The sequence below is a fragment of the Daucus carota genome, chromosome 2 (assembly GCF_001625215.2).
Source record: "Daucus carota subsp. sativus chromosome 2, DH1 v3.0, whole genome shotgun sequence".
Taxonomy (NCBI): domain Eukaryota; kingdom Viridiplantae; phylum Streptophyta; class Magnoliopsida; order Apiales; family Apiaceae; genus Daucus; species Daucus carota.
Genome location: NC_030382.2, coordinates 57,052,583 through 57,079,923, shown reverse-complemented (window position 1 = coordinate 57,079,923; position 27,341 = coordinate 57,052,583). Strand labels below are relative to the sequence as shown.

Below are 27,341 nucleotides of genomic sequence, written 5' to 3'. Positions count from 1 at the left end.
CAAGGTATGCGATGTTGATTGACGTAATCTGAGTATACTTCTCAACCGACGATTAGATGATTTATGTTATTTTAGGTTGGCTTTCAAGTTTCAATGAATATTTGCTCCTATTAAGAACGTCCAGGAGAAGCCAAACGCCACTTGTGTGCGATGAATAATAAATGATTGTGTTTTGTTAATGGAACTCTGCACATAACATGGCTTCGAGTACTCAGCATGGGGGCACATGGAACAAGTTACCTCACATGGCTCTGAGTCTCTGATATTGAGTGAAATATTAATATGCTTACGAACTAGGAAACCAACCAACAGGATAGGGAGGAACTGGGCTGTGGCTGTCAGTTTTGATCAGGGCCGCAAATCGCTTTCGGTTCAGCAAAAATTAAAGAAATTTATGACATTGCTGTAATGTGAGATGCTAGGCTACTCATAAACCTCGTAGTTTATTTCTATACTAAGGGAAGCCTAGCAAAGTTGTATCGCAATTTTACATAGCTTGTGCAGATCCATTCCTCCATTTAATCAACTAACAAAGACTTGCATTAGTTGTAGTTGAGGCAGAACGCAGAAGTTTATATTTCATACTCAATTTGTGTTCGAACAAGTCCCAAAATGTCTCGTCAGCCAGAGTTTGGGGTCAATGGGGTAAGGAAAAGAAAATATAATTCCAAAACACACAAAAAAAAAACATGTGTCTAAGCCCGGGTTCGAACCGGGGACCTTTAGTGTGTGAGACTAACGTGATAACCAACTACACCACCCAGACATCTTGATAGTTTTTGTTTAACTCAGATTATATATAATATTTCTAATATACATTACAAATAGAGTTGATGAAATTGAGAGAGACAATCGGCAGTTAAACCAATGGAACCAGAAACCCTAGTATCAGACCCGAGCTCTAATCAAGAAACGCCACGTCATCACAATTTACAATCAGAGAATGAAGAAGATGTTTCTACCGGAGAATTGAAGTCGGCGCCCTCATCGTCGGAGATAATCAAAGCTATAGAAGTGGTCGAAAGAGACTCCACGGCGATCGCCGAGAGCTTTAGTTCACTTTTCGCTTCTCTGCGTTCCTCTTTATCTCAGGTCCATCCCTAAACTCATTATAGGAGAGAGAGATCGCAATTGAATTTAATTAAAATTGTACTAATGAATGTTTTGATAATCTACTACACATTAATGTATCAAAATTATTGTTTTTATATTGTGTCCTCTTGCTGATGTGGATATATCGGAATTGAGATGCTTCTTTTTTGTTGAGTGAATTGATTGTGCTTGGTTATGGATTTGAGTTCCTTTTTATAAGTTTTGATACTTTAAGAACTCTAGAATGATATCAAGTATGCTATTTTAGAATGTTGAGATCAAGAGATGATCTGTTTTTGCAGGTTACTGGGCGTTCCGTTGATCATTTGGAGTGTTTCAATGATGCTGCTGGTCGTCTTCAAGAATGCAGTGAGTATATCAACTAGATGAGTAACCGATTTTCTATGTCAATTATTTAATTTTGTGCAAGTTTAGCTGTGGTTATGTATGGGTTCAGGGAAAGCACAAAGTCTTTTATGTGGCTAGTCCTTTTTTTTTTCTTTCCTAATTTGTCTTTCAAAAGCCTACTGCATTTTGAGGTTTATTTGCTGGATATGAGCGTGACCTTCCTCTTTGCTGGCTTTTCTTGTAGCACTTGATGCAGCAACCAAAGGAAATCGGTACATAAATTCCTGCCTTAGGTATGATTTTGTACGTTTCGGTTATCAGAAATTTGTACACTACGAGGAATGATGTTGCTTGTATATGTAATACAGGTTAAATGAGGAAATGAAAGGCATGGACATCTTGGCAGCACAGTTGTATCCTTTTTGTCATCGGGTTCACAAGGGTTTTATGTTTTTCGTGATGCTTAAAACCCTATCCTGGACTTAACCTCTTTAAAGGAAATTAAAAGATAAAGAAAGAAATCAAGTTTTGATGTTGCCTCTTTACATCTTTTACCATTCTATAACTCTCATAATAGTATTACTTGTTTGTTCCTTGATCTATACGAAGAAAGATCCTGAGAAGGAATGTGGATGCTCTGGATTCAAATGTGAATAGGCTCCTCCGACTTCCATGACATGTTGATCTGGTAAATCAAGTCAACTGATGTTTATCAATATAACATGTTTCAGGAATTTGACTACTGATGTAGATATTTCTGCAGGTAATGCATTGAGATCTTATGTGTATGACTGCCCATGTGACTTTGACCATGACCACACTTTAATCGCTACTGCCCTTTCTGCTCGTTGGTTTTTGATCATCGTGTTGGTACCGTTTGAGACTTACTGGACAATGATAGTAGTAGTCAATAATAGTGTTTCAGATATTTCATGCTATGTTCTGAGAAAATGATTTGTATCATTCAAAAAGTTTCCTGCAAGGAAGTTTTTGATTGTTCACTATTCTTATATGAATCCATTTAGTTAGTCACCAGTTATCACATAATTCTGCTATCATGTAACAAGGTTTCTTGACTGAGATTTCTTAATGTAATATGTACCAGTGTATGCAAGAGTTAACATCAGCATAGTTCACAAATTTTTAAGTATAGTAAAAATGAAGATCCTGAAAATTTCAGCCTTGCCATATGTCATATGTTAAACATTGTTAAGACTTGGTATTACTCTGTTTTTTCCTCTTTCTTGAAATATATTTGCCTGTTTTGTCAGGCTAGTGGAGGACTATATTAAGTGGACTCTGAACCTAAAAACTGTATGAAAATATTTTAGAAAAATTGGTTGGGCAACAATGGTACATATCAGGCATAATTCCTGGATAGAATGACATACAGGGAAATTTTATATATAAATCAATGCACTTTCAATACAAAGAATCATTTCATGCAAGTAGATCACTCTCTGCCTAAAGCACCAAATTTGAACAATGACATCATAGGGCGGAGACCTCCTTCCAATTACAGTGCTCAGAAATAAGCTGGACAGCGTATTACGCATCAGAAATCCTTTTGCTTTCTAATATGTAGTAATTATGAAATTATTCCCACTCAATGGTTGATGGAGGTTTGGATGTAATATCTTGAACAACTCTGTTTACACCTCTAACACTGTTGCAGATCTTCCTTGACACATCGTCAAGGAACTTGTGTTCAAAATTGTACCTGCAATTCAAAAATTGAAAGGTGGATGTATAATCAAGTTATAAAAGTCTGACCACTTGAGTGCAGGAAGAACGCAGAAGTAGCAATTCTTCTGGACACATCAGCTTGACTAGTGGAGTGAAAACAAAATTAACATACAAATGAATTATGATAAACAGGCAATAAGATCAATTATGGGGTCAATATGGTCCTTGAACTTTAAAATAAGTAAAGTTATTTAGCAAAAATAAATAAAGTTTCATTCACTCTTTCAGATAGCAGGTAGAGAATGTTATGTGATGAAATATTATAAGCACACGTGGATCAGATGGTCGACTCACCAGTCTGCGGTCATTCCATCCTGACTTGTTACAGCTCTAAGTGCAACAACATGAGAATGCGTTCTTTGATCTCCTTGAACCCCAACTGATCTTATTGGTAAAAACACAGCAAAAGCTTGCCATATGGAATCATACAAGCCAGCATCTTTAATCGACTGTATGAAAATCTCATCCACCTACGGTATACATTGATCAGATTATGTATGTATCCTATTATTACTTGCCAGATATAGGAAAGCTGCAGATGCCATATATTTCAAGAAATGACAACCATACTATAATAATTATGCTTTAGTTGGTGTTTAGCTATATGTTATTCCACTGACAAAATATTAATGCCCCTGCTTCCAGTAAAACTGAGAAACTGAAGCATTGCATTTTCAAACATATTTTTGAGTACCTGGCGCAGGATGTCCAAGGCATTTCCTTCAGTTACATCACCCAATACTCTCACAGCAAGGCCAGGTCCAGGGAAAGGATGACGCTTTAGAAATGGTACTGGAACATTCAAGATTTTTCCCAGTTCGCGAACCTGCTCAAAATTAGAGAGAATTCAAATGAGCAGCATAGAGAAAGGCTATACACACAATATTGAGTGAGTTTAAAATTTGTACGGTAAAAGGCAAACCTCGTCCTTAAATAAAAGTTTAAGGGGTTCAATGAGCTTCAGTTTCATGTCCTTGGGAAGCCCTCCAACATTATGATGACTCTTGATTGTGTGGGAGTGGGTTCTTCCACTACCAGGTGGTGGACATGATTCAATCACATCAGGATATAAGGTTCCTTGAACCAGGAAGGTAGGCTTTTTCCCTGTTTTCTGTTCCAAATCATTAGCAAAGGCATCGAAAATGCAGATGAACTCCTTCCCGATAATCTTTCGCTTTGTCTCCGGATCTACAACCCCTTTTAGCTTGCTAAGAAATTGATCTACAGCATCAACACAAGTGACAGGTAAATGAAGATCCTTTTCGAATGTCTCCATCACCCGTTCTCTCTCCTTGAATCTACAAATATGAATAACATATTACTCAAAATCCAATCTTCACGCATACACTGATTTGTATTGTCACTTGCATGAAAACAGGCTAGAAATATAAAGGAATTAGTCATTCCTATAAACACACCTCAATAAGCCATTATCAACAAAAACACAGCGAAGCCTGTCTCCAATTGCTTTGTGAACAAGAGTAGCTGCAACCGTGGAATCCACACCACCAGATAAGGCACAAATGACATGGTCTTCAGTCCCAACCATTTCATTAATAACTTTTATTTCTTCCTGCATAACATCTGTCATAGTCCACCCATCAACCACTCCACATACATTGAACAAAAAATGCTTCAATGTTGCCATTCCTTCCGGTGAGTGTGTCACCTACATAAAACTCTCACATTTTAGCACAAAACAATAACTTTCTCCATAAATTCAAAACATTTGGGGCCGTTTGGGTGAGCTTAAAATAAGTGCTTCTTGCTTAAAATAAATAAGTGGAGTAGAAGTTATAAGCAAGATAAGACTTATAAGTGATTAAAGTGTTTGAGAAATAAGTAGAAGCCCTGAAACAAAAGCTAGCATTCCTAGCTTTTTATAAGTGCTTCTTGACTTGTTACACAAATAGTACGAATAAGTGCTCCTAAATTATAATCCAGAAGCTGAACTTATAAGTCCAAAACAAACACCCGATTATATCAATCACAAACTGAGCCACAATTTCAAACACACAACAAGTAAGCATCAAGAAACTAAATCAATCAAATAAACTTCACACCAACAAAAAATTCAATACACACAACATCTATAACATTTCATCTCTAAATTCCAAATGCTGCTCCTACCATACTTGATCAAGTCGAAAAATTCAGCACTACCATAAAAAGTCCATTTCTTTATTCTTTTTCTTGTAATATTATAAACACACGTTATAACACATCAAAAAGTACTAATTCCAACATAATTGACATAAATTTTTTATCTACACATAAACCTCAGGATGATACTGAAGACCATAAAACCGCCTCCCAGGATTCTCCACAGCAGCCACAGCCCCCTGCTGACTCCTCGCCACAACCTCAAACCCCTCCGGCAGCCTCGCCGCCTCATCACCATGGCTCATCCACACCACCTGCTTACCCCCACGCTCAAACAACCCACATCTCTCCTTGACAACCTCAATCTCCATCCTCCCATACTCCTGCTTCTCCCCCACTCTCACTTCCCCACCAAGTTTCCCCACCAGCAGCTGCAGCCCATAACAAATCCCCAAGACAAACACGCCCTTGCTCTCCACATACTCAATAAACCCATCAGGGAAAGACGGCGCGTTGGGCGCGTGGACCGAGTGGGGCCCTCCGGAGAGGATGATTACAGATGGGTTTAGCTCGGTGATGGATTTGAGCGAGGAGGTGCCGGAAATGCAGAGGGAGAACACGGAGAGGCTCCGGATCCGACGGGTTATGAGATGGGTGTATTGGGATCCGAAATCGAGGATTAACACTAGGTTTGTTTTGACGGCTTGAGCTTCCATTGCTAGGGTTTTGAGAAGCTCTGGTTTCAATCAATTGAAAAAAAGGAGGGGTTTAGTACAGTCTATTGTTCAATTGTATATATAGGATTAGGGTTTTAGGGTTGGCGGGAAGGATAGCACTAAAAAAATATCTACATTGGTAAAATAATATTAATATTTTTCGACAAAAATATTTTTATTTTATTTTTGCACAGCATGGTTTTGTGCCAAATATCAAATATGTGATTGTCTGATGTAAAATAAAAATATAATAAAGTATAGAAGTTTTCTTCTTGTATATGTTTTAAATATTGTTATGATTAAAATTTTTATTTGGTAATCTAAAAAATTATGCCATATACTATATCTAGACAGAAGCTTTGAGAATATTAAATGAATGTGACATTACTAATTTATTTTAATTTTAAATTAATCAAACTTGAGTTCATTTTTTGGCAAGGACGAACTAATTTGGTAGGAGAGTCGAAAAGGCAGATAATTATAGGAAAATATTGAATTTTAGTGACATTAGCCCGGTTGTATTTATTGAGTTTATCAAATTGGTAGATGATTTATGGGATTAAAATAAGGATTTTGGAGTAAAATATTTCACTGCAGTGTGCCTCATGACTCTACAGTCTACATAGAGCCCAGGCTCCTTGATTCATGCCTGTTTTTGTTTGTCTCAAGAGTCGTCTGCTTCTTTTTAACTTGATAAGTACTTTTGCATGCAAGTTTGAAGAATTTATTGTTTAGAAAGAACCGGTAGGCTTCCGAGATTTCGAAATTACATTAAACTCCTTCTGCCCTCAAGTGACATACCGAGCAGGCGAGTATGTTTGGTTTGATTTGTTCTGCATATCCGTTTTTCGGATTATATAGAAATACTAGCAACTAAACAGGACAAGTTTTCAATGTTATTCATAGGTTAGAAGCCGAGTTAAGTTACAGTAAGAGATCCTACTTTTCACCAACATAAGTGGTCTGCATTATCAGTTCTTCCAACATACAATCAGTTAGTTGAGTCACCACTTCTTCAGTCTCAAGCTTCCTGCCACTCCAGATTTCATCTTTCTTGGTGTCTTTGATTGCGAGGTCTTCTAATGTTCGTGGCATCGCTGGTGGAACGAGATACCACTGAATTTCTTCCATAAACTCTTCCATCATATTCTTGGCTAGTACTAAAGAAGCTAGAGTGTTTTGTCTAATGGATGGAACCCGAGGGTAGAAATCAAAATGGCATTGATGTAACTCTAGTAAGATGTCCTTGATGAAATCCAGGAAAAGTGTGTGTTCGACGAGTGAAGAAATGTTGAGTAATTGGATTGAGGGGTGCGATTTCTTTGATAATTCTTCCCAGTGCAGTTCAGTAGTCTGCAGAAGATTCCGTATGTGGTCTTTTACAAGTGAAGCTTCTTTGCCATCAGTATGATGAGGTCGCGTATGTGATATAGCTGTGATTGATACTTCAGAGTTCAGTTCAAAAATATAAATATACGGGGAAAGAAGGGATGCAAATTGACTTTATGCTTGAGTTACCTGAACAATTTGTGTTGCTGCTGAGGCCAGTGAAATCCTTGGTGAATAACGCCTCTAGTACAGAATTGGGACTCGGGTGTTCTTCGCGTTCAGTCCATGGGTTTGATGAGAAAACAACTGATGAAGAATTTAAGGGTTTGTTCTCCAACCAAAAGTCCTATATATATTCAGAAGGTTAGCAGCACTAAGAGAAATGAGGAGCGTCATTCAATAGTCCGGCCTCTGAAAGGACCTCGGAAGTAGCTATAAAGTCTGAACCTGAAAGGAATTACCTGTATTGGACACTCAAAAAAAGTGGAACTTTGTTCAGCACAGGCTGCTTCTGAAATATCTAAACCTTCTGATATGATTGTATCATTCATTTCCATGTCATTCGCATAAGCTGCACAGTGAGACATAATTTTAAGCGGAGACGATAACCCAGAAGCTTAAGTAGAAATTTTAACAGATGGATTCCTGCTAATTTACCTTCATAGCTTAAACCATCACTTGAATAGACAGGTTCAGTAATCTCTTTCGTGAACCTGACAATTGGTGAGTCACCAGTAAGTTTCATAAGAGTTGAACTTGCTGCAACTTCTGAATTTTGAAGTGGTGAACTGTTATCGTCCCTTGCAAACTCATAGTTGCTGCAAGATGAGAATTGTATCCGTTGTGGGCAAACAGAAGCATCCATACCCTTTTCTTGATTAGAAGCTGTGGAGTATTCATGTACTGGTGAAGAGAGTGGTGAAGAAAGAATGCTTTTCAAGGTTCTTGGTCCTTGTTTATCTGTATAATGTTCTACATTTTCCGCATTTCTTAACATCTCAGAAAGGTGCTTCTTTGCCTCAATATCTCTCTGGTTAAAGCTGCTGACAGTTGGTAAGTGCAGTTTTTTACCACCCGTAGCTCTATTGCTCGACTCCAGATTTCTATGCTTCCGGAAAATATCCCTTTCATGTTTCGTCTGTCTTGGCTTTAAAAGAACTATAGAATTTGAAGTTGATGGAACCTCAGCATCCGTGGAAGGGCATCCGTATTGTAATTTAATCCTCTCTAACAATGACTTGTTAGTATGATGTGTAGGCTTTTGACTCTTTATTGAAATGGCATTGTTCCCGCATTCAACAAGCTTGTTCTCGTACAGTAACTTAACCGTTTCTTTCTTTGCCTGCTGCAAATTCCTTGCATTGCGAATTCGCTTTACTAACAGAGAATTAGGATCTTTTAGGACTTTCAGAAACAGCTCATTATTTGAATCTAAGATTTCTAACGCGAACTTGTGCATGTCATCGCTCTCTTGAATCAGTTTTGGCACATTTATCTCATCGTCAATTCCTTCACCTTTGTTTTTTGGGGCACTCTGAAAATCAAATGCAACAGTGACCATATTTAAGAATTTATCAACACATATTCATATCATTTGTTTGATTAATCATCTTAATTCTTTAACTTTTAGGACATCAAGTGTTTCAATTACCTTAATCCCTTGCAAATTACTTCCCAGAGCAGAACTTTTACCCCTCTGATGCTCTGCTCCTGCAAAAGTTGCAACTTTCCGAGTTATTCTACGAAAACAGGCCTCAGAGAAAAAACATGTGAATCACAATTCTAAGAACAAAAGGAGAACATGTTACATAGAAATAAACCACAAACTGCTACATATGTTTAATATGTTTGTAACAATATATCAGGAAAGCCCCTTGTAGGCTAAGTGGATGCATGTTTATATCAGGAAAAGGACCTCTGTCAAACTCTGAACGGTAATCACCAATGAATAGAGAGGGAGGGAGAGAGGGGGAGAGCTAGAGAGGGAAGGAGGAGGGAGGGAGAACACTATAGAAAATCATCAAGTATTATCAGTGATTACTTACCAGTAACCTCCTGATTTTGGTTCTTCCTAAGGAGGTTCTTTTTGGGACGACAATGTCGGTGAGCAAAAAAGCCTTTCAATTTCCACTTGCAGCCCACCTGAACCATCTCTGTTACCACCACATGTTCCCTTCTCTTCTGCATGACAATAATGCTCAATAGCCTTCTCGACACAAGAATCCCACTAGTACAATCAAATCAATCCTGAAATGTAAACAGATCTCAGTCTTCACAAATTACCCTAAAAACATGTATAAATTATAAAAATTATTGTTGCAGAAGAAGAATCTTCATGTCATAAAATGAGGGACAGTAAGACAGTCCTAATGAACATTATGAGTATAAAAAAAACAAAGAACATAGAATATACAAGTCAGGCTCTCCAGTTTTGACTCTATCCCCCTTTTTCAGTAGCATTATGTATGTGAATTTCACGCATCTTTATTTCTCTTTTCACCGGCCTTTGATTCCAAAGTTAACACAGATATGACAAACCATTCAAGATCAAATCATTCACTACCTACACATGTATAAATAATGAATAAAAAAATAACAGCACATAAATTTGCGTAAATACTCGTTTAAACAAAGATTAGACACTAATCCACATACAGCATTCATGAATTAAGAATTAGTCCATAATTCAGGGGTTCTGTAAATGCCTTTTCGATACGTCTATGCATCAAGCTGAAGACCCGGTTTATAAACCAATCGGATATCTTCTTAATTCTTACAATAAAAACTAATTTGTTCCCTGATTCTCAAAGATCCTTGCAGTAAAATCTACTACAGTGTTACCAGACCATCAGATATATTAAGCAACCTAAAATAAGATTCATCTATGATATCTAAATTAGACTAAAGCAATTAAACCCTGATCATATGTGACAGTAATGTTACAATTCTTTTTTCTTTTTCTTTTCTTTGAAGAAATTCTCTAAACGCCGATTAGTTGCTTGAATTCATTCCCTCTTACTATGAAGACACTGAAACTGGGGAAAAGAGAAAGAAATCTTAAAATACCGAAAGAGACAGAGTCACAAATAGGACGATTAGTATCGTTATAAAAAGTATTCTAAACACCTTGATATTTTAGAAGACCTAATAACATTAACATACTAACATAGTTCCTCTGCGAGGTTTTAAGAGAACTGATAACTTAACAATGAACTCGGCAAACCAATGATATCATATAAACCTTATGCAAAAACCTCTAATCTTAAATGAGCATTAAACCATGATTTGTATAATTACATTTTTCAACTTATAAGCTACTCATGAACTAATCTATTTAACATATAGAAATCATTTCAATGTCTGTTTACTTACTTGAAAGAGCTTTCCACCTTGATGAACCAGTTTATAGGCTCTAGCTAAGCAGCTCTGCTTATTAAAGACAGATGAAATATCGAAAGAGTGTTAGAATTTACAAGACAGAGACAGAAGAGATGAAGAAGAAGAAGAGTGGTACACATACAAATTGGTAGTAATTGTTTAAAGTAAGACTTGCATTATCAAGAAATTGACGAGACGCAACCAACAAGACAAATATACACATGTAGGTGAGTGTGTGTTCGTGTGTGTGTTGTGTAGATGAGAATCATGATAATATATAAGATTTTCTGACCAGCCACTTGATCCAGCATCGCTTTCATCACAAGTTAAAACTAATGTTTGTTTTACATCTCTCTCGCGGCTACTCATATATACAGTGTCTATGTGTGTGTCGGAGCCTATATAGATAAGAATTTTCTTAATTTCATTTAATTTGGGGATGTTTGAATTGTGACGAGGATGAAAATTAGAAGAAAAAAAAAATTAGAGATATGAGAATGAGTATTTAAAAATACGATAGAGTTTCGTGTAGAAATACTGCTGATAATCGATTATTATTAACCATACTCAATAATGATGAAGAAAATACCAAGGCTTTTTATATATCACTAAGATTATTTATTTATTTATAATTTTTTAAATAAGATATTATTGAGATTTTGATTAACTCGACCAATTTTTAACTAATTCAATCAGAAAAAACTATACTAAAAAAAAACACTAATTCAATCAGAAATCTACTATACTCAAAACAATATACATACATCGCTACATAACAAACCAGTCCACTAATTTGTCACAACACTAGCTAACTAGCATACCCTTTTTTTTATTACAATCTCATACTATGAGTTATGCACATGGCTCACCCCAATTAAGGGAAAATAATACCGATAAAACTAGATTCGTTTTCATCCAAATTACACGTTGAATATTGGAAGTTCAAAATTGATGTATTTCATAAAATCTAAAATCCAGCCTCAACAGAAATAGAAGTAAATACGTTGACATGCAAGACTCCCGCAACAACCAACATAAAATTTAATTATAAGTACGGCTTTATGGCCAAATATAAATACATGAAGATCGGGAAATTGTCATTACTAAATAATGTTCACCTGTACGAATTATTAAGTTCGGTGGGCTAGATAATAGATGCATGTACAAATTATAATGTACGCACTGTCGGCTATATTTTGTCACATATGTTGTATCTTCATTTTCATCATTCGTGTTCTATTATTATTTTCCATCTTGCGTGGCTGGTTTTCTGTAAGAAAAGCAGAACAGTTAGTTCGATATTTTATTAAATCCACAGACACACATATATTTAATGTACAATTTATTGAATTCGGAAATAGGATCTTTATTTATAAATGATTTTAATTATATAAACGTTAGAGCAAGTTAACAGTGCACACAAACAAGTTCAATGTTTGGTTATATCTTCTTTAATTTTTATATTCAAGAACTAAATTAAACAATTACCCTTCTGATTGTGTTATCTAATTCAAGCCATTCATTTTTATTTATTTAATTCACCAATTCTAAATATTGCTTGATATCAATAATGATATATTTATTCATCACGGGTTCCAAAAATCAAAGTTTTAGGAAGAAAACAAAATCCGGACAGGAATCTTTTGATTAATAAAGGAGCAGAAATTTTTCACTAAAAATAACTTTATTAAACAAGATATCTAGTTAAGATAAATTAACTAAAAAAATCTATGATCTAACCACAAAAAACAGGTGATAATCCCAACTCGAAATCTCCCACGTATGTCCGATTTATCTTATGAACATTGTAACAGTAAAATACAAAATTATAAATGCACAACATGCGTCTCTCCTTCGATACAAGAAAATACGAAGTTGGTCGACTGATCGAAGGCCCATCATATTTTATATGATAAAAGTTGTTTGTCTTATATATTGTCTCTTCGTTTTAGTTGGTGCAAGTAATTAATTTTATATTAAAATTATTTGCAGAGATAATGGCATTCTATTCGTTGGAATATTATATTTGGTTCTGGTTGGAAACCGGAACAGGCTTTTCTGACACGGAGTTTGGAGCTCGTGTAATACATTTTGGAAAGTGACTTAAATTTAGAAATTAATTTAAAGTATTTTTTTAGTGATTTAAAATTTTTAATCTTGTTATATAAAAATTATCAATAACTCATAAATTATTTATAAATTATTACTCCCTCCGTCCCCCTGAGTAGTATACATTGGGGGACGGGGACGCGGCACGGACTTTAATGCTCCTGTAAAGTGTAGTTGTGTAATTTATTTTTAAAATTTTCTTTTTCTGAATTAAAGTTTGGATGTTATATTTTTATACAGAAAAAGAAAATCTCAAAAATAAGTTACGGAACTATATTTTATAATAGCATTGAAATGCGTGTCGAGCAGTTGAAAAGAAACGTATACAATTAAATGGGACAGAGGGAGTACATTTTTAATATCTCATAAATTATTAATAATTTTTTTTTTTAAAAATTCAAATTTCAAAATTCTAATTTGTCATATTAAATCATAAGTTATGATTTTAATTTCAGCCAAACCAACTAGCAAACTCATTTCTGGTACAGATTCTAACAGAATTGTATGATTGAAAATATTATATCCAAACCAATACTGTCCTTTTTTTATACAATTAAAAACAACCAATTTGATTCCTGAAAAATAAAATACATAATTTGTAAACGAGCTTTTAAAGTCTTGTTTGGCCGAAAGTTACTTTATTTGCCGGTTCAGTTTGATAATTCTACTCCGAACTTTTAACAATCCTCGAAATAAAATGATTTTAATCTTTTATCACTAAAATTTAGTTTTGAAATTTGCTAATATCAAAGTGGTAAGATTGACATCTTTTGTGAGCCCTTGTTATGAAAACCATATCATGCAGCGAGGCCCATCAGGAAATTAAGAGGGGGTGTAACTTCCGTTACTCAAGGCCATGAAGAAACAGGCCTGGACTACTTTTATGCTCTCATATGCGAATGCCGGGGTTTAGATTAGGACCGGTAGGGTGCGAGGTTGGAATAAAAATTAAAGATATATATTTAGAATATCATATATCATATATTAAATATTTTATTTGATATGTGCTCGGTTGGGTGTTAAAATTATTAATTAACAGTATTAATAAAATTATTATTATTATATCATTTATATTATTCATTTAATTTATATTAAATATTCATATTAATTGTTTAAACAGACATAAAAACATGAGGAAAAATGTTCCCTTAAACACACCCATTTCCTCGGTTATTATTATTTATTTTTTCTGAGGAAACCATTTTTTTATTATTAAAAACGAAGTTATATGCCCGCAAAAGTTGGTTCAACTGGTCAAAAGAGGAACTTATATCCTCTTGGTCACACGTTGGATTCCAAAAGATAGTAGAATTCATCGTGGACCAAAGCCTATAGCTTAATTGCGGTTTATATAGGTTCGATTCCAAAAACGAGCAGAATTCATCCTGAACTAAAGCCTATAACTTAATTGCCGTTTAGATGTGTGAAGTATGTCTTCAGAATTTATTTTTTCCAATCAAATACGAGATAAAGTTGGATCAAACAATTCATAAGTTTTAACGTTCTCTTGATATTATGGATAGAAATGAGATATTTATCTTATTTAACTTTTTCAAATATATTTTAATTTTTCTAGAAATAAGTACTTTTTATATAATAATTATAAAAACTTTCTTAACATTTATTTCTAGAAAAATATACAAAAGCAAGTACCTTTTTCTCTGAATAATGTTTTATTCTGATATCCTCTTTTTTCCGCAAAATAGACCGTTACAGACTCTTTTAAAAATTGGAGATATGTCCTAATTTCCCAAAATAACACGCAAGTGCATCCACCTTTTGTGTTACTGTTGTTGACTATGAAGTTGTATTTTCAGAATTTAAAGAGTTCGATCCTTACATTTGTTACAGCACATCAAACCTAATTAATTATATCGGACATACACTAACAAAATACGTAAACATAACGGTGCACTCTTCAAACAATCCAAAAATAACAAACCAAACTAAAAGCAAACAAAGAACACCCTAAAATAAGCAAACAAAGCACACATGAACACCCTTTCCTCTTTCACTTTAAAGAAACAAAAACTCAAATCAAAGCAATCATCAATTCATCATCATATCTTCCCATCTCTCCAATCTCACAAACTCAACTACAATGAATCTGTAAGTTAATCCAAACTGAACCACATTTTTATATTTCACATGCATCCATAATCTTATATGATATATAGCCAGGTGTTAGATGTTGGTGCAGTGGTTGAGCTCTAGTACCTCCTTGCAGGAGGTCAGGAGTTCAACTCTCCCGTGTGCGTGTGTAATGATATATCAGCATTTTATCTGCACAGGTCTGAAACACACACAAAAGGCCCCACCACAACTAGTGTTCATGTCACAGCTCTTGATGGGCTTGTCAATGTCAACTCCCTCTTCACCATTGCTGTCTTTGTGGGCCTTTCTCTCACAACTCCAAACCAAAAATCCCTGGAAAACAAGTCATCTTGTGATGCAGGCAATGAGGTTGTCAAGAAGCTTCTTGTGTTCGAAGTTGTGTCATTCAGTTTCTTTCTGTTTTCTTCATTGGTGGCTCAAGGCCTTAAACTGGCTATCAATCTTTTAAACAGTAAAGATGTGGATGAGGCTTTCAGGGCTCATATTAGTGTTAAGGTTTTGAGGTTTGGGATGATGGGGTCTGCTGTTGGGTCAGTGATGGGGTGCTTGTTCTTGATGCTTTCGATGGTTAATGTGATTCAGATTAGGCTAGGGATGTTGTCTTGTGGGAGTCGACAGACGGTTCAGTCTGTCGCTGCTTTGATTGTTTTGGTTAATTCTGCTCTTGCAGTTTATATATCTACTGCTGTTTATGCTTTTCTGCATTGATTTTCAAAGTGAATATTGAAATTTGCCGTTTAATGCATTTCTGATTGTTAAGTTACCAGTACTCCTAAAATCATATCATACTAATGTGTATTAATGCCCCCCTTACTCGAATCTTCTGAGTAATGTGTTTGTAGGAGGGATTAAATCTGCAGGTACTCTGTATTGTATGTTACATGAGTCCTAGGCAAACCAACTAAAACATTATTACTTCTTTCGTCAAAAAAAAACATTATTACTTTTAGGAAAACACTTCTTACACAAAATTAGGTATAAAATCTTTCACAAAATAACATGCGTTAAGTTTTGATTGGAATGGAGCCTTTATATTTTCGAGAGAGACTGAATTGGTCAGGGAGTGTGAATGTACTGGACATTCTGATTGTCTCACACATAATACCCTCCGCGTCTTTCTGACATCAGGGAATGCAGCAGTCTTTTACAAATGTTCATGCTTTGTTCCTGTTTCGAACTTGTTGGAAAACAAAGATTTTGGAGGACATACAGATTACAGAGTTTATGAACATTATACTACGCCCTTTCTTTGTTCTTGTAATCTGGACAGGTCCTCGGAGCAAACCATGTCCCTGGAACCAAAAAGAATCACAAACTCAATTACCACTATAATTTGGTTCCAAATGGCTAAATAAGTTGTTTAAACTTGTGCTTCATACATATTATTAGCAGAATGGCTAATATATCAAGGAGCGTACCTCTCTTTTAGTTACAAACAAGGGCCCAGCCGCTCACGCAGACATTACAAATGTCAGGGAAATCGCCCACAAAAACTACTTCCAACCCAAAAGAAAGAAGAAACATGTCGAGAACCTGTCCTAAAAAATCTTAAAGTATTAAAAATAGGTTCAAATAGATTTATTCTATATTTAGGTTCAAATAGATTTATTCTATATTTTAACAAAATTCAGGTTCCATCGGTAATGACATATTTGTGATTATACTATTTATTAGCCACTTCCAAAAAATGGCCCAGAAACACTCCCGGAACTCAATTTTCTCTGAGCAAAAGCGAGAGGTGATAGATATGAGAAAGAGGCGACCGATAATATCTTAATTTTGTGAATCAATTTGTAATTTCCAAAATTTTAATACCAAAACAAGAATAAATTAAAATTTTAGTAGCATGTGAAATTCATGCTGCCACTTTTTGTGAATCTTTTGGGCTAGTCCATTCTGTTTATGAAGGCCAGGTTCAGACTCACGAGTCTGCTTCATTAGTATGTTATATGGGTTTGTTAATGGGCATATATAATGTTCGTTCGTTTGGTTTGTGGATCATTTTCGACCTATGTTATTTCATGCCAAGCCCTGTGTTGACTACTTATGGGCTTGTGGGAGTACATTTTCCTGACTAACACGAATTACAAACATTAAAGAAACATCACGCGTGTACAGAGAAATATTATCGTGAGAAATATTAAAAAAAAAAATATTATCGTAATATAGGATGTAATTACACTTCTACTATTTAATAGGAATCAAAATCGAATTTAAAATTACCTTTTTTTGTTTAAAATTAAAAACTAATATATCATTTTAAGTTACATGAAAATATTTTATTATAATATTTATGTATAATTTTTGTAATATATCTTATTACTATAAAAATTTAAATCAATTAGAATATTTTCAGAGATTATATTATACTTACACATATTTAATTACATATAAAATTATATGAACACAACTATTTGGTTCGAAATTCCCTAGACCATATATATAATACAAGCAATACATAATACTCCCTCCGTTTCAAAATACATGTCCACTTTTGAAAAAAAAAATTGTTTCAAAATACTTGTCCACTTCAACTTTCAATGTAAATTTATAATTCCAAAATCAACTCTCCTTCACATATTTCAAATTTATATTTCCAAGATCAACTATGCACCACATATTAGGTTCAATTAATGACTTAATACACCTCTTTTTTCTCAAAATCCACTTTTCTTAAACTATGTGATTTTTTGAAAGTGGACTTGTAATTTGAAACGGAGGGAGTAATATATTTTATAATATTATACCTACCGAACATATATAGTCTCTAGGGACTACAATAAAAAATAACTTTCATAAAAATCAACTATATAATTATATTATGATAATATTTTTAAGATTCTAAATTAATTCCTGGACACGTCTAAATTATTTGTACTTTTAAATGTTAAAATATAATTTTTTATATAAAAAAACATCATATATAAACTTGCCTAAAATAAAGTACATTTAATTGTCTAAACTTATGATCACAACTGAATTTTACCATTAGTTTCAAATTCTTTACTTAACTAAAAATGATGAAAAGTTTTAAGTATTTTTTGCTTAAGGTGTATGATCAAATTTTTTTTCCATTCACAATATCATATAACTATCATTGAGATCTAATTACAATTCAATTGTGAGTTTTTTTTTCTTTTAGAAAATCCTCGAATGGGCAGTTTCATTAAATAATATTAAGGCTTGTTTCTGCTAACTTGGATTTGTATAAATAGAGAATTTGAAATGACAATTCAAATCGTGTCATTTGAAATTCATAGAAGTTTCTAAATGGCCTCTTATATGCTTCCACTTCATGCAAGTTTTGAATTGAACTGGAGTAAAAGAGTAAGGGTTTGTCTAGTGTGTGCCCATAAGCACATGTTAAGCGCGGAAATATTTGCATTTAGAGCATTTTGATTGGTATGGTTGGTGTATTTGCAGGAGGGTCCACCATTATTAAAAAATAGGAGCCAATCAAAATGATTTAAACACAAAAATTTTCGCGCTTAGCATGTGCCCATGGGCACACCATAGAAAAACCGAAAGAGTAAAACTGTTTTGGCATGAAAAAATAATGATAACAAAACTCTTTTGATCAAATTCTTGCCTTCTCATTTCCTGAATTTCCCGAAACAACAATAATTCCATACACAGGAATAAGGATAACTGATCAAGAAGACAAACTTATTGATTGGCCTACAAATCAATCTAACATAGAGGATCTATTCCTCAATTTCACTTCCTTCATCTTCTTCCTCAGATTCTTCTGATTCGAAAAAGGGTCGCTCAGGTGTTTTCGCTTGTTTCACTCGAATCCTACAGGCGACAGTTTCTTTTATCTGCCAATCACACAGGAAAAGAATGGTTATAATTTATTACTTCTCAGTACAATTTTTTTAAATAAATTGAAAATGTCTTATAATTAACTTTTTCTGGCCATATATAGTTTTGAACAAACAAATGTATCTTCTATTTACCTGATCTCGAGCATTTGCTGGAATGGTCTCCGGGTTTACTGTAAATTCATCCATTCTCCAAGATGTCTCATCATTTTTGCTGCAGCAAAAAACATACCGAGTTTTGTACCCGATGATTTGACCATCTTCGTTATAAATGGCCATATCTTTTTTCTTTTCTCTCCAATAACCTCTGGTGGTCTTTATGATAGTACTTGTTTTTGATCCTCCTCCTGCTTCTTGATCTTCTTTGGTCTTTCTCTGTGCTTTAGTCGTAATGTAATACGCATGATTATCCTGACAATGGGCAAAATCATCTTCTGCACATTTATACACACAAAAAAATTAAATCATCAATTGAATACTTTGTCAAAACAAATATAATGAACTACTAACAAAAAGATACATGTGCAAAAGTATATAATATTTCATGCTGAATACCAAGTGAAAAACAAAAGCAAATTTTCTTTTGGCTAAATAAAACTAGTTCTTTAAAAACATATATTAAATTTTGTTGACGAATCTAACATATATATAGCTTATAATAGAAATCCAGGAACAACTTTAACATATACATAAGAACATGTATGGAAAAGTATCTTCAAGTGTATACGGGTCTATTAATTAACATCCGATATTCTGCCCAATGTCGACTCTGCGTGGTAAGGAAAAAGGCCAGAATGGGAAACAAGCACACACTTTGTGAGCACATCAAAATCTGAAGTGAAATTGATATTTAACATGGTTTTAGAGCCATTTTGAGCTCCATACATATATTGTGTCATCAACCATCTTCATAACACTGAGAATGTCTAACTAATCAATTTATACGAGTGCAATCAGAGCACTGAATTCAACCGTAAGATAGCTTTGTCAAGTCATTAAAGTTACAAGCATAGAATAAACCCAGTTACGAGCATAAAATATAGCTCAAGCAAGACAATTAATCCAATTCAATTAGCAAATAAGGGAGTGCCTGGACATTGAATAAGGTTCCCACCACATTAACCGGGCTAAAACACCACATAAGCAAAAAAAATCTAACAAGCAGATCTAAACCCTAAATCCTAGCAGAAACAAAGAATTGATTAAAAACCAAAGCATGAATCCAAAAGTAAAAGCTAATTAAGTAAATTCAAGAGTTTTCCATAAGCCCTATCTCCTGTTACCAGACCATAAAACTAGATCTAACAAGTTAGACAATCAAGAATAAATCACAGTAAATCTAAAACCAAATCACTGTTATTAAAAAATGTTATAGATGGTAGATCAATAAACTAAACTCACCAAATCTATGTTCTTCAGGATCCAGACACTGAATCCCATCCCTAACCTTGACCAAATCAGAGGCCAAAGGAGCGCCCACAATTTTTTTCACCAAGTACTCTAAAATCAACACAGCCGAAGATGGCACAAAGTGAAACCCTGGCGGCATAGGTGGCAAATTCTTTGATTCAACCTCCACCTCAACCTTCTCATTCTCTAGATGATTGGCTGAATTGCCATTAGTCCTCCCTGGTACCATAGTATACAACATAAGCATGACAAACTTGTACAGAGACATGATCTCGCTGGAGAGAAAAAGTTGCAATTACTCTTGATTTATAGCTCTGAAGGAAGAAACACAACTCGAGAAGAGGGTTGGGAGAAAGAAAGTGTATATATAGGCCCGGACAAATGAGGTTTATTGGGGGCGAGCTATACGAGGTAGATGTCTTTACATCGTAAAATCCTATTCCTATTAGGAATCGTGAAAAGAAAGTTAGAATACTAAAAGACCGTTATTCGAATTGGATTCATACAACACTTTAGTCGGGCTCGATAACAAGTCGACCTGTTTTAAACTCCAATTCTTAAATTTATGATTTTTGAAAAATAACAATTAAAATATTACAATGCTATAAAAATTAGCAATATTTCGAGAAAACTGAATAATAAATTAATATCTGAATCATTATATAATATAAATTATTTACATATTTTTAATATACACTTTCTCACACGTAAGAAAGCACATAATTAAAAATTGAAATGAAGTCGAATGAATAGAGAATAACCTTAATTTGAAGATAAAAAAACTGAGAATTTACCAAAAATATCATTTTTAAAGTTCTTTTTTGTGATTTTACTATTTATTTAAAATATTTACAAAAATATTTAAGTTTTATGAATGATTGTGATAGATAAAAAACTGAACACTAAAATAAATTTAAACTAAAAGCATTTTACTTTTGATCATAATAACATATAAAATAAGTTAATATATACCGTTTTGCTGATGTTACTACTTATAACTTAATAAGCTGAGAGTTTAAAGTGTCTGTTTGATTAATTTTAACTCAAACTAACTTCTTCTTTTTTTTTTATATAGAAAAAGATAATTCCATAAATAACAGCCATAAAGCGTTGATTGAGTCGAACAAACAGAGAATAAATTAACACGCGTATCTTCATACCCAATATGAGACAAATAAGCGATATTGAAATTGACGATGACATATTTATAGATCCTCGCTACGTGTTCACCATCTTTTTAAAAAAACTCCGTTTGAGCTATCAATCACAAATGCAATTCCCGGAAGGATTTTATCGATAAATTCAAACAACTCTCACAAAAGAAGAGAAAAATCACACACTCTCAACATGAGAGAAATCAAACTATAATAATAACACACAAGAGAAAATCCAACTACAAACTAAATCGATTAGATCTGCACCACAAGTCTACACAAGAAGATAATCGATCCACTTACAAATCCAAAAAGCCCTCTGGAAGCGAATAAGAACGAAAATCGAAAGTTTCGGTGATATAGATCTAATAAAACTTGCTCAAAGAGGAAGATTTATTAAGGAAATCAATGAAACAAGGAAGAACAATGAAAGAATAAGCAAATAAACGGAAAGATTTGGGGCTTTCTACCGGGAAATCGGTGGAATCTCTTCCAACTTACATAAACTAGAAATTTAGAATTATTAAATTACAGAAACAGACTTACATAAGACTCAAAATAACTTTTGGTTTTAAATCAGACTTACATCTGTTTAAATTTATTACACAAACATTTTTCAGGTTAAATTCAGGGGCGACTTTAAAACCTGATTTTAAGCCAAACAGCCAAACAGGTATACTTTCACTTGGATTTGAACTTTTAATCATTCATATTTTCAGATAAATAATAAATCAATAAAAACACAAAGTGCATTGGGAAAAGGTGGAAACTACTAGGCCCTAACATAGAATTAAAACCAGGCCAAAAGCCTTATGCATAGAACGGCAAAACAACTACTATTCCGAGTTTCCATTTTCCAACCCGTCTTTCTTCATGCTGTCACTCAGACCTTTCCTTTCTACTTGCAAATCTCTTCAGATCATCGTGCTCACCATATGTTTTACTTTTTTCTCTGGACTCCACTGCCAACTTCTCATGCAATATTCCTTCCTCATCTGTCATACAAAACCCTCTTTCCTTTCTTTTCCATCATCGAAATTGCTTCCAATTAGGACATCAATCCAGTTACTTCTGATTCCTTGAACATAATGCCAGGGCTAATTGTATTATGAACATTTGCACTTACTTCCTGAACTCTTTTACAAACACTTTGTTCATTAATATCATATTCAGCCACACCACTTTTTAATTTGGAGCTAGCTTGGATTCTCATGACCCGGCCCGTATCTCACTTCGTGTTCCTAGCTAGAAACGATAAGATAATTGGGCTGAACATTGTCAATTTCATTCTACTCATCATACAGTTGTTTCAGCTAGCTATTATTTAAAATATTAATTAAAATTTATATTATTAAGGGCACTGCCTTTACAAAGAAAAACACTTGAAACCAAAAATAATTAATATAAATATAGAATTTCATCTAAAATTTAAATTAAATTCTAATTTTTAACTAATTAATATTATATGGGAATAATAATAGCATGACATGAATGTTTAACAATAATTATGTATTGAAAATGAAATGTTTTTGTGTGAAATTTACAATGTAAAAAAATATATTAATAATCTGAATTATCTTAGATGTTACATTTAATATATTAAATTTAGTTGGTATTTAAGTTTATAATTATAATCTCAATAAATTATTTTTTATGAAAAATAATTTTTTTATTATGTATTTTGTGAAATACAATCCTATATATTATATTTTGGTCCAATATATTTAAAATAGATTATTTTATAAAATATTTGCTAAAAATACCAGCATTTTGTAAGTTTAACTTCATGCAACTCGCGTATTCTACAAAAGAATACCAAAAAGACTTGAAGTATCATCTCTTTCAAATTTCTTGCAAGCCAGATAGGTATTTTCCTCGCATCAGATCATCAGCTTTAGCTTTAACAATGGGGAGCTCAATTCCAACCTATTCTGTTGAAGCAAATCAGCCCATAACTCCCAGTAATCCTTCTGCTTTCTGGCTCTAAGAATTAAGATCAAATATCTCCTTTCGTGGTGTCTCTATTGGAGCTACAGTACTTGTGGGGGATATTGGTCTTTTCTTACTAAAATGTGATATTTGTACATTTGAGGCGGTAATTCTTGAATCTGCTTCCTTAAAAGTCGAATCATCAGACAGGTCAGCTGACTTGGGTGCATGATCTCCGAGCTATTACATGATTTTGCAAGTGGAGTGGCAGGATTTCTTGTTTCTGCCTCATCCCTTCTTATATTTTTCTGTTTTCTAGAGTCTCGTTACATAAGTGGAGAAAGAAGTTGGTTTTTTTTAGTTGATTTTCTAATTTGTTTTAAGTTGGTTTTGTAGTTGTTTTTTGATATTAATAATGTTCACAGTACACTTATTTTCGAATTTTACAATCACTTCCAAGAATTAAATTGAAATTTAACCGATTTTTTCAAAATTTTTTGTTATTTTTATATTAGTATTGCCCAAAGTACACTTATTTTTCAAACATTGCAACCACTTGCAATAATTATACTGAATTTTTAACAGATATTTTCAAAATTATATTTGTGGTCGATAACAATTACACACGTAGTTGCAAATGCAACCTCCGAATTTTGTAAAAAAAACAAGAAAATAATATTTTTATATTTTTATTTAGAAGATTATATTTTTACAAATTGTTAACAAAATTACCGTTTTGGCAAAAAAAAATCCATATTTGGATATTTGTAAAAAAATTTCTATAAAGACATTTAAAACATATAATTTTCTCTAATATAACTTAATTAGATGTGAGATTTAGTTGTATAAAATACAACCTTGAGACTGTTTGTCCGAGTTTAGAATCTGTTTTCGACTTTAAACTGAAAATTATATGTTCTAATAAGTTAGAAGTTGGTTAAAAGTTAAGAATAAGTCCAAAACGGAATTAAAGTCCGCACTTAGTTTGAGTTATTTTTCAGTAACTTAACTTTTTTAATTTTTTTTTTTGAATAAAAATAATCTATCAAATCATAAATTACTTATAAATCACTTTTTTTATTATATTTATAATAATCAATAAATTATTAATAAATCAAAATTATCTCAATTTAAACGCTCAGTTTATCATAGCCAAACGGTTGGCTCCTTGTCTGTATCATCATGAGAGCATCCTGCTTAGCGACACTGGTTCATGTAAGGTTCGTGCTAGATTTAAAAGTTATTAATTTATTATTATTTCAAATTTCACAAAACAAATAAATATTTATAATTTTTAAAATTTTAAAAATAAAATGCTGACATTTATATATTTTTTAAATTTTTAGTTTAAAATGACAGTAGAGTTTGGATGGTCATCAATTGAAAATTTTCGAACCCCAAAATCAATTTACCAAGATTTGAATTGTATACAAACAAATCTCAACCAACTTCACAAAATCCTTACTGAATACAGAAGATCTGTAGAGATAATTAAAATCCTAGCTAATCATCCATACGTTTGAAATTTTACAGAATCCTCTGGAAAATCCGCAATAAATATATCTCCAGTTTAAACCTGCCCCGGATACCACTTAAAAACCACTACCATTTCCAACGGGCCAATTAATCATACTTATCTATAAGTGGCTATATATTAAATTAAACTATTAGTCCTCACCACCCTGCCCCACACCAATACTACAGACTCATTTACAAGCCCTAAGAAATGGCCTCCTCTTCCAAAACAGCCCTCCCAAAAACTGCTGCCACCAAAGACCACCGTGACTCCGCCGCTAAGCCGGTGAACACGGAACGCAACAGCCGAGTCAATGGCCGGTCCCGTCGTATCCGTCTGCCAGCCAAGTGTGCAGCACGTGTGTTTCAGCTGACAAGGGAGTTAGGGCACAAAACTGACGGCCAGACCATTGAGTGGCTCCTGCGCCGCGCTGAGCCGGCGATTATCAGGGCTACTGGTACCGGGACGATCCCGGCCCATGCTACTGTCACTTATGGCTCGATGCGAGCGTCGGGACGCTCTGTGGCGGCGCCGTTGAGTGGATCTGGGGTGGAGCCCCAGGGATCTGAGCCTTCGGTTGGATCGGGAAATGTGGAGTACCCGGAGAGGGGGTACATGTCGTTGTTGATGGATCCGATGGAGGAAGCGGAGCTGCAGCATCATGAAGAGCGCTTGTGGGTTGAAATCAGTGATGAGGTTGAAAATGGGAATGTGATAGCACAGGACTAAGACTTGGGCTTGTGTGTCTGAAATGTGATTGTTGCTTCAATTTGAATATTATATAATAATAATAATAGTAATAGTAGTAGTAGTAATAATAATAACAGTTGTATTATCATAATTAAGATGACCAATATTATATCAAGATATATGAAATGTGGTTGAATGAATTGAAAGTTTATTAAAAATGATTTTCTTGGTTTTTATCATTCCTTTCAATTTTTATCTATGTTATGTTTCGATCAGGATGTCCACAAAGATAAACAAGATTAAACATTTTTTCCACACATGATTGAAATAGTTTTACTTTTTTCGACTTAATTATATACAATAATAAATATTTGCAAAATTCAGAAAAAAATTTCGTCACATAATCTTTATCAATGATAAAAAATAATTCAAATATATTATTAAGAAATCCTACTATATGTCCAGATATAAGAGGTTGAAGGGTTGAGGCGAAACTTTACATCATTGTTAATTCTTTTGATTTTATATATTAAATAATAAGTTTGATGCATCCTGGTTCTTATGATCTTTCAACTAAAGTATTTATTGTAATATTATTTGAGAGTCCTTTGATATCAATCATTGAAATGAAAATTTTGTATATTTAACAAATTTTTAAATAGAAAACATATATATTTAGGAGTATAGATGGGTGTATTGATGACGTGAATGCTAAATTGCGTTTATTTTTATTTTATTAAATAATATTGTTAATATAATATATTTTATTTCTATTTATTATAAAAGTAGTTTGATGTTGGGGGTTACTTTTTTGTAACTTTGTAAAATTTTTTTAAAAAAAAGTTAAGATGTTACATGATTCTACATGCTTAATATCCAACTACTCATCAATTCTATTTTCTATCAGAGCAAGCCCAGTCATATCCAGGCTCCGGCGTTATGAATATAATAAAATATAATGTTCTATTGTTTTAAAATATGATTTTTTATATTAATTCCAACAATAAGCCTTATAATTGTGTCTCAAGATTAATATAATATTATATTTGAAGTACAATTGGGGAAGAGAAAAGATGAGAGAAAAGAGATGTGTACAAGGTGAAGTAAAGAACTTTTTTAGTGATAGAAATGAAATAGAGCATGCCTAATGATATCTTAAAAATGAGGCGGATGTCCTGCTGTTTTAAGCCACTATTAGCACATTGTTGGAGCACTTATTTAATAAAATGTCTTAAATTCTAGTTTAGAACACTCTTGAACGTACTCTAATTTAATTACTTTCATGCGTTTGATTATATTAGATTTTTATTCATAATAAAATCTAATGTGGGGAGTTACTTTTTTGTAACTTCCTATGATACTTAAACAATCAAGACGTTACATACTTTTTCTCGTACTCTTCGCCTAATACTTAAAATCAAGACGTTACATATTATTTCTTGTACTCTTCGCCAAGTACTTTTCAGATACTTCCAAATTTTATTCTTACACATTTATGAGGATATACCACACAAAATATTTGTAGTCCTAAAATTTTATTCTTCTACATTTGTAAGTCTACAAATGAGTAGAGAAGGTGAATGATAGTTCAAATCTGACCATGAAAATATAAGGAGGACCATGTTTCTTTCATCATAAATATTCTAGGTAAGCTAATTGCTTTCTTGTTTAACTAGATTTTATCTTTTCTACATTTGATATCCTATAGATCTGGTTTCTTGAGCTTCTATGGATGGGCTTTTGTGTGCCTTTGTTTAGTTAATTGGATTATTATATTCATTTGATCAGTGATTTAATGTCTACTTACCAGTGTTTTTATTTAAATTTTTCATATCTGATGTACCTATGTAATTGTTTGGTTGTTTATAGATCTACTGTGATA

At 33.4% G+C, this 27,341-nt stretch overlaps 6 protein-coding genes and 1 non-coding gene across 11 annotated transcripts; 3 read left to right on the top strand and 4 right to left on the bottom strand.

Moving 5' to 3' along the window:
- Window positions 1-692: 692 nt before the first annotated feature.
- On the bottom strand, window positions 693-766 carry TRNAV-CAC (transfer RNA valine (anticodon CAC)). The gene has a single exon. It is a non-coding gene; the product is annotated as a tRNA-Val (tRNA).
- A 71-nt stretch (window positions 767-837) lies between these two features.
- LOC108206754 (uncharacterized) lies at window positions 838-2,566 on the top strand. Of its 2 annotated transcripts, none has more exons than XR_001804173.2 (6): window positions 838-1,092; window positions 1,395-1,461; window positions 1,685-1,733; window positions 1,809-1,853; window positions 2,054-2,128; window positions 2,204-2,271. XR_001804173.2 is itself a non-coding variant. In XM_017377149.2 (6 exons), the coding sequence occupies exons 1-5, from the start codon at window positions 868-870 to the stop codon at window positions 2,114-2,116; spliced, it is 453 nt and encodes a 150-aa protein (XP_017232638.1). In that variant the 5' UTR covers window positions 839-867; the 3' UTR covers window positions 2,117-2,128; window positions 2,204-2,566. The 2 variants fall into 2 exon arrangements, 1 of the variants encoding a protein (XP_017232638.1); XM_017377149.2 differs by having other exon boundaries at window positions 839-1,092; window positions 2,050-2,128; window positions 2,204-2,566.
- Window positions 2,567-2,740: 174 nt separating this feature from the next.
- LOC108210210 (uncharacterized) lies at window positions 2,741-6,121 on the bottom strand. Its single transcript, XM_017381504.2, has 6 exons — window positions 5,466-6,121; window positions 4,605-4,855; window positions 4,109-4,484; window positions 3,881-4,012; window positions 3,481-3,656; window positions 2,741-3,160 (listed from the first exon to the last, which is right to left on the bottom strand). Exons 1-6 carry the CDS (start codon window positions 6,003-6,005, stop codon window positions 3,037-3,039), a joined length of 1,599 nt encoding a protein of 532 aa, XP_017236993.1. The 5' UTR covers window positions 6,006-6,121; the 3' UTR covers window positions 2,741-3,036.
- A 758-nt stretch (window positions 6,122-6,879) lies between these two features.
- On the bottom strand, window positions 6,880-11,111 carry LOC108206091 (uncharacterized). Of its 4 annotated transcripts, none has more exons than XM_017376277.2 (9): window positions 11,005-11,111; window positions 10,707-10,760; window positions 9,748-9,897; window positions 9,380-9,581; window positions 8,986-9,044; window positions 7,992-8,868; window positions 7,796-7,905; window positions 7,524-7,680; window positions 6,880-7,438 (listed from the first exon to the last, which is right to left on the bottom strand). In XM_017376277.2, the coding sequence occupies exons 4-9, from the start codon at window positions 9,519-9,521 to the stop codon at window positions 6,945-6,947; spliced, it is 1,839 nt and encodes a 612-aa protein (XP_017231766.1). In that variant the 5' UTR covers window positions 9,522-9,581; window positions 9,748-9,897; window positions 10,707-10,760; window positions 11,005-11,111; the 3' UTR covers window positions 6,880-6,944. The 4 variants fall into 4 exon arrangements, with proteins under 4 accessions (XP_017231766.1, XP_017231767.1, XP_017231764.1 ...); XM_017376278.2 differs by lacking the exon at window positions 11,005-11,111 and adding an exon at window positions 10,855-10,993; XM_017376275.2 differs by lacking the exon at window positions 9,748-9,897.
- A 3,670-nt stretch (window positions 11,112-14,781) lies between these two features.
- LOC108207860 (uncharacterized) lies at window positions 14,782-15,681 on the top strand. The gene is made up of 2 exons (XM_017378290.2): window positions 14,782-14,930; window positions 15,113-15,681. The coding sequence occupies exons 1-2, from the start codon at window positions 14,923-14,925 to the stop codon at window positions 15,642-15,644; spliced, it is 540 nt and encodes a 179-aa protein (XP_017233779.1). The 5' UTR covers window positions 14,782-14,922; the 3' UTR covers window positions 15,645-15,681.
- A 2,846-nt stretch (window positions 15,682-18,527) lies between these two features.
- Window positions 18,528-20,561, bottom strand: LOC108208646 (NAC domain-containing protein 96). Its single transcript, XM_017379183.2, has 3 exons — window positions 20,162-20,561; window positions 18,896-19,194; window positions 18,528-18,757 (listed from the first exon to the last, which is right to left on the bottom strand). Exons 1-3 carry the CDS (start codon window positions 20,436-20,438, stop codon window positions 18,641-18,643), a joined length of 693 nt encoding a protein of 230 aa, XP_017234672.1. The 5' UTR covers window positions 20,439-20,561; the 3' UTR covers window positions 18,528-18,640.
- Window positions 20,562-24,979: 4,418 nt separating this feature from the next.
- On the top strand, window positions 24,980-25,498 carry LOC135150564 (transcription factor TCP23-like). Its single transcript, XM_064086951.1, has one exon. The coding sequence runs from the start codon at window positions 24,980-24,982 to the stop codon at window positions 25,496-25,498; it is 519 nt and encodes a 172-aa protein (XP_063943021.1).
- The last annotated feature ends 1,843 nt before the right edge of the window (window positions 25,499-27,341 follow it).

Bases quoted from the DNA above. Each gene is read 5' to 3' on its own strand.
- LOC108206754 (XM_017377149.2), top strand. From the start codon at position 868: ATGGAACCAGAAACCCTAGTATCAGACCCGAGCTCTAATCAAGAAACG. The intron at 1,093-1,394 runs GTCCATCCCTAA...CTGTTTTTGCAG, and splicing joins TGCGTTCCTCTTTATCTCAG to GTTACTGGGCGTTCCGTTGA. The intron at 1,734-1,808 runs GTATGATTTTGT...TATGTAATACAG, and splicing joins TACATAAATTCCTGCCTTAG to GTTAAATGAGGAAATGAAAG.
- LOC108210210 (XM_017381504.2), bottom strand. From the start codon at position 6,005: ATGGAAGCTCAAGCCGTCAAAACAAACCTAGTGTTAATCCTCGATTTC. The intron at 4,856-5,465 runs GTTTATGTGTAG...AGTTTTATGTAG, and splicing joins GTCTTCAGTATCATCCTGAG to GTGACACACTCACCGGAAGG. The intron at 3,657-3,880 runs GTACTCAAAAAT...TGTATACCGTAG, and splicing joins CCTTGGACATCCTGCGCCAG to GTGGATGAGATTTTCATACA.
- LOC108206091 (XM_017376277.2), bottom strand. From the start codon at position 9,521: ATGCAGAAGAGAAGGGAACATGTGGTGGTAACAGAGATGGTTCAGGTG. The intron at 8,869-8,985 runs GTAATTGAAACA...TTTGATTTTCAG, and splicing joins GTAATTTGCAAGGGATTAAG to AGTGCCCCAAAAAACAAAGG. The intron at 7,906-7,991 runs GTAAATTAGCAG...CTCACTGTGCAG, and splicing joins TGATGGTTTAAGCTATGAAG to CTTATGCGAATGACATGGAA.
- LOC108208646 (XM_017379183.2), bottom strand. From the start codon at position 20,438: ATGTCTCTGTACAAGTTTGTCATGCTTATGTTGTATACTATGGTACCA. The intron at 19,195-20,161 runs GTGAGTTTAGTT...ATAAATGTGCAG, and splicing joins TCCTGAAGAACATAGATTTG to AAGATGATTTTGCCCATTGT. The intron at 18,758-18,895 runs GTAAATAGAAGA...TGTGATTGGCAG, and splicing joins CAGCAAATGCTCGAGATCAG to ATAAAAGAAACTGTCGCCTG.
- LOC135150564 (XM_064086951.1), top strand. From the start codon at position 24,980: ATGGCCTCCTCTTCCAAAACAGCCCTCCCAAAAACTGCTGCCACCAAA.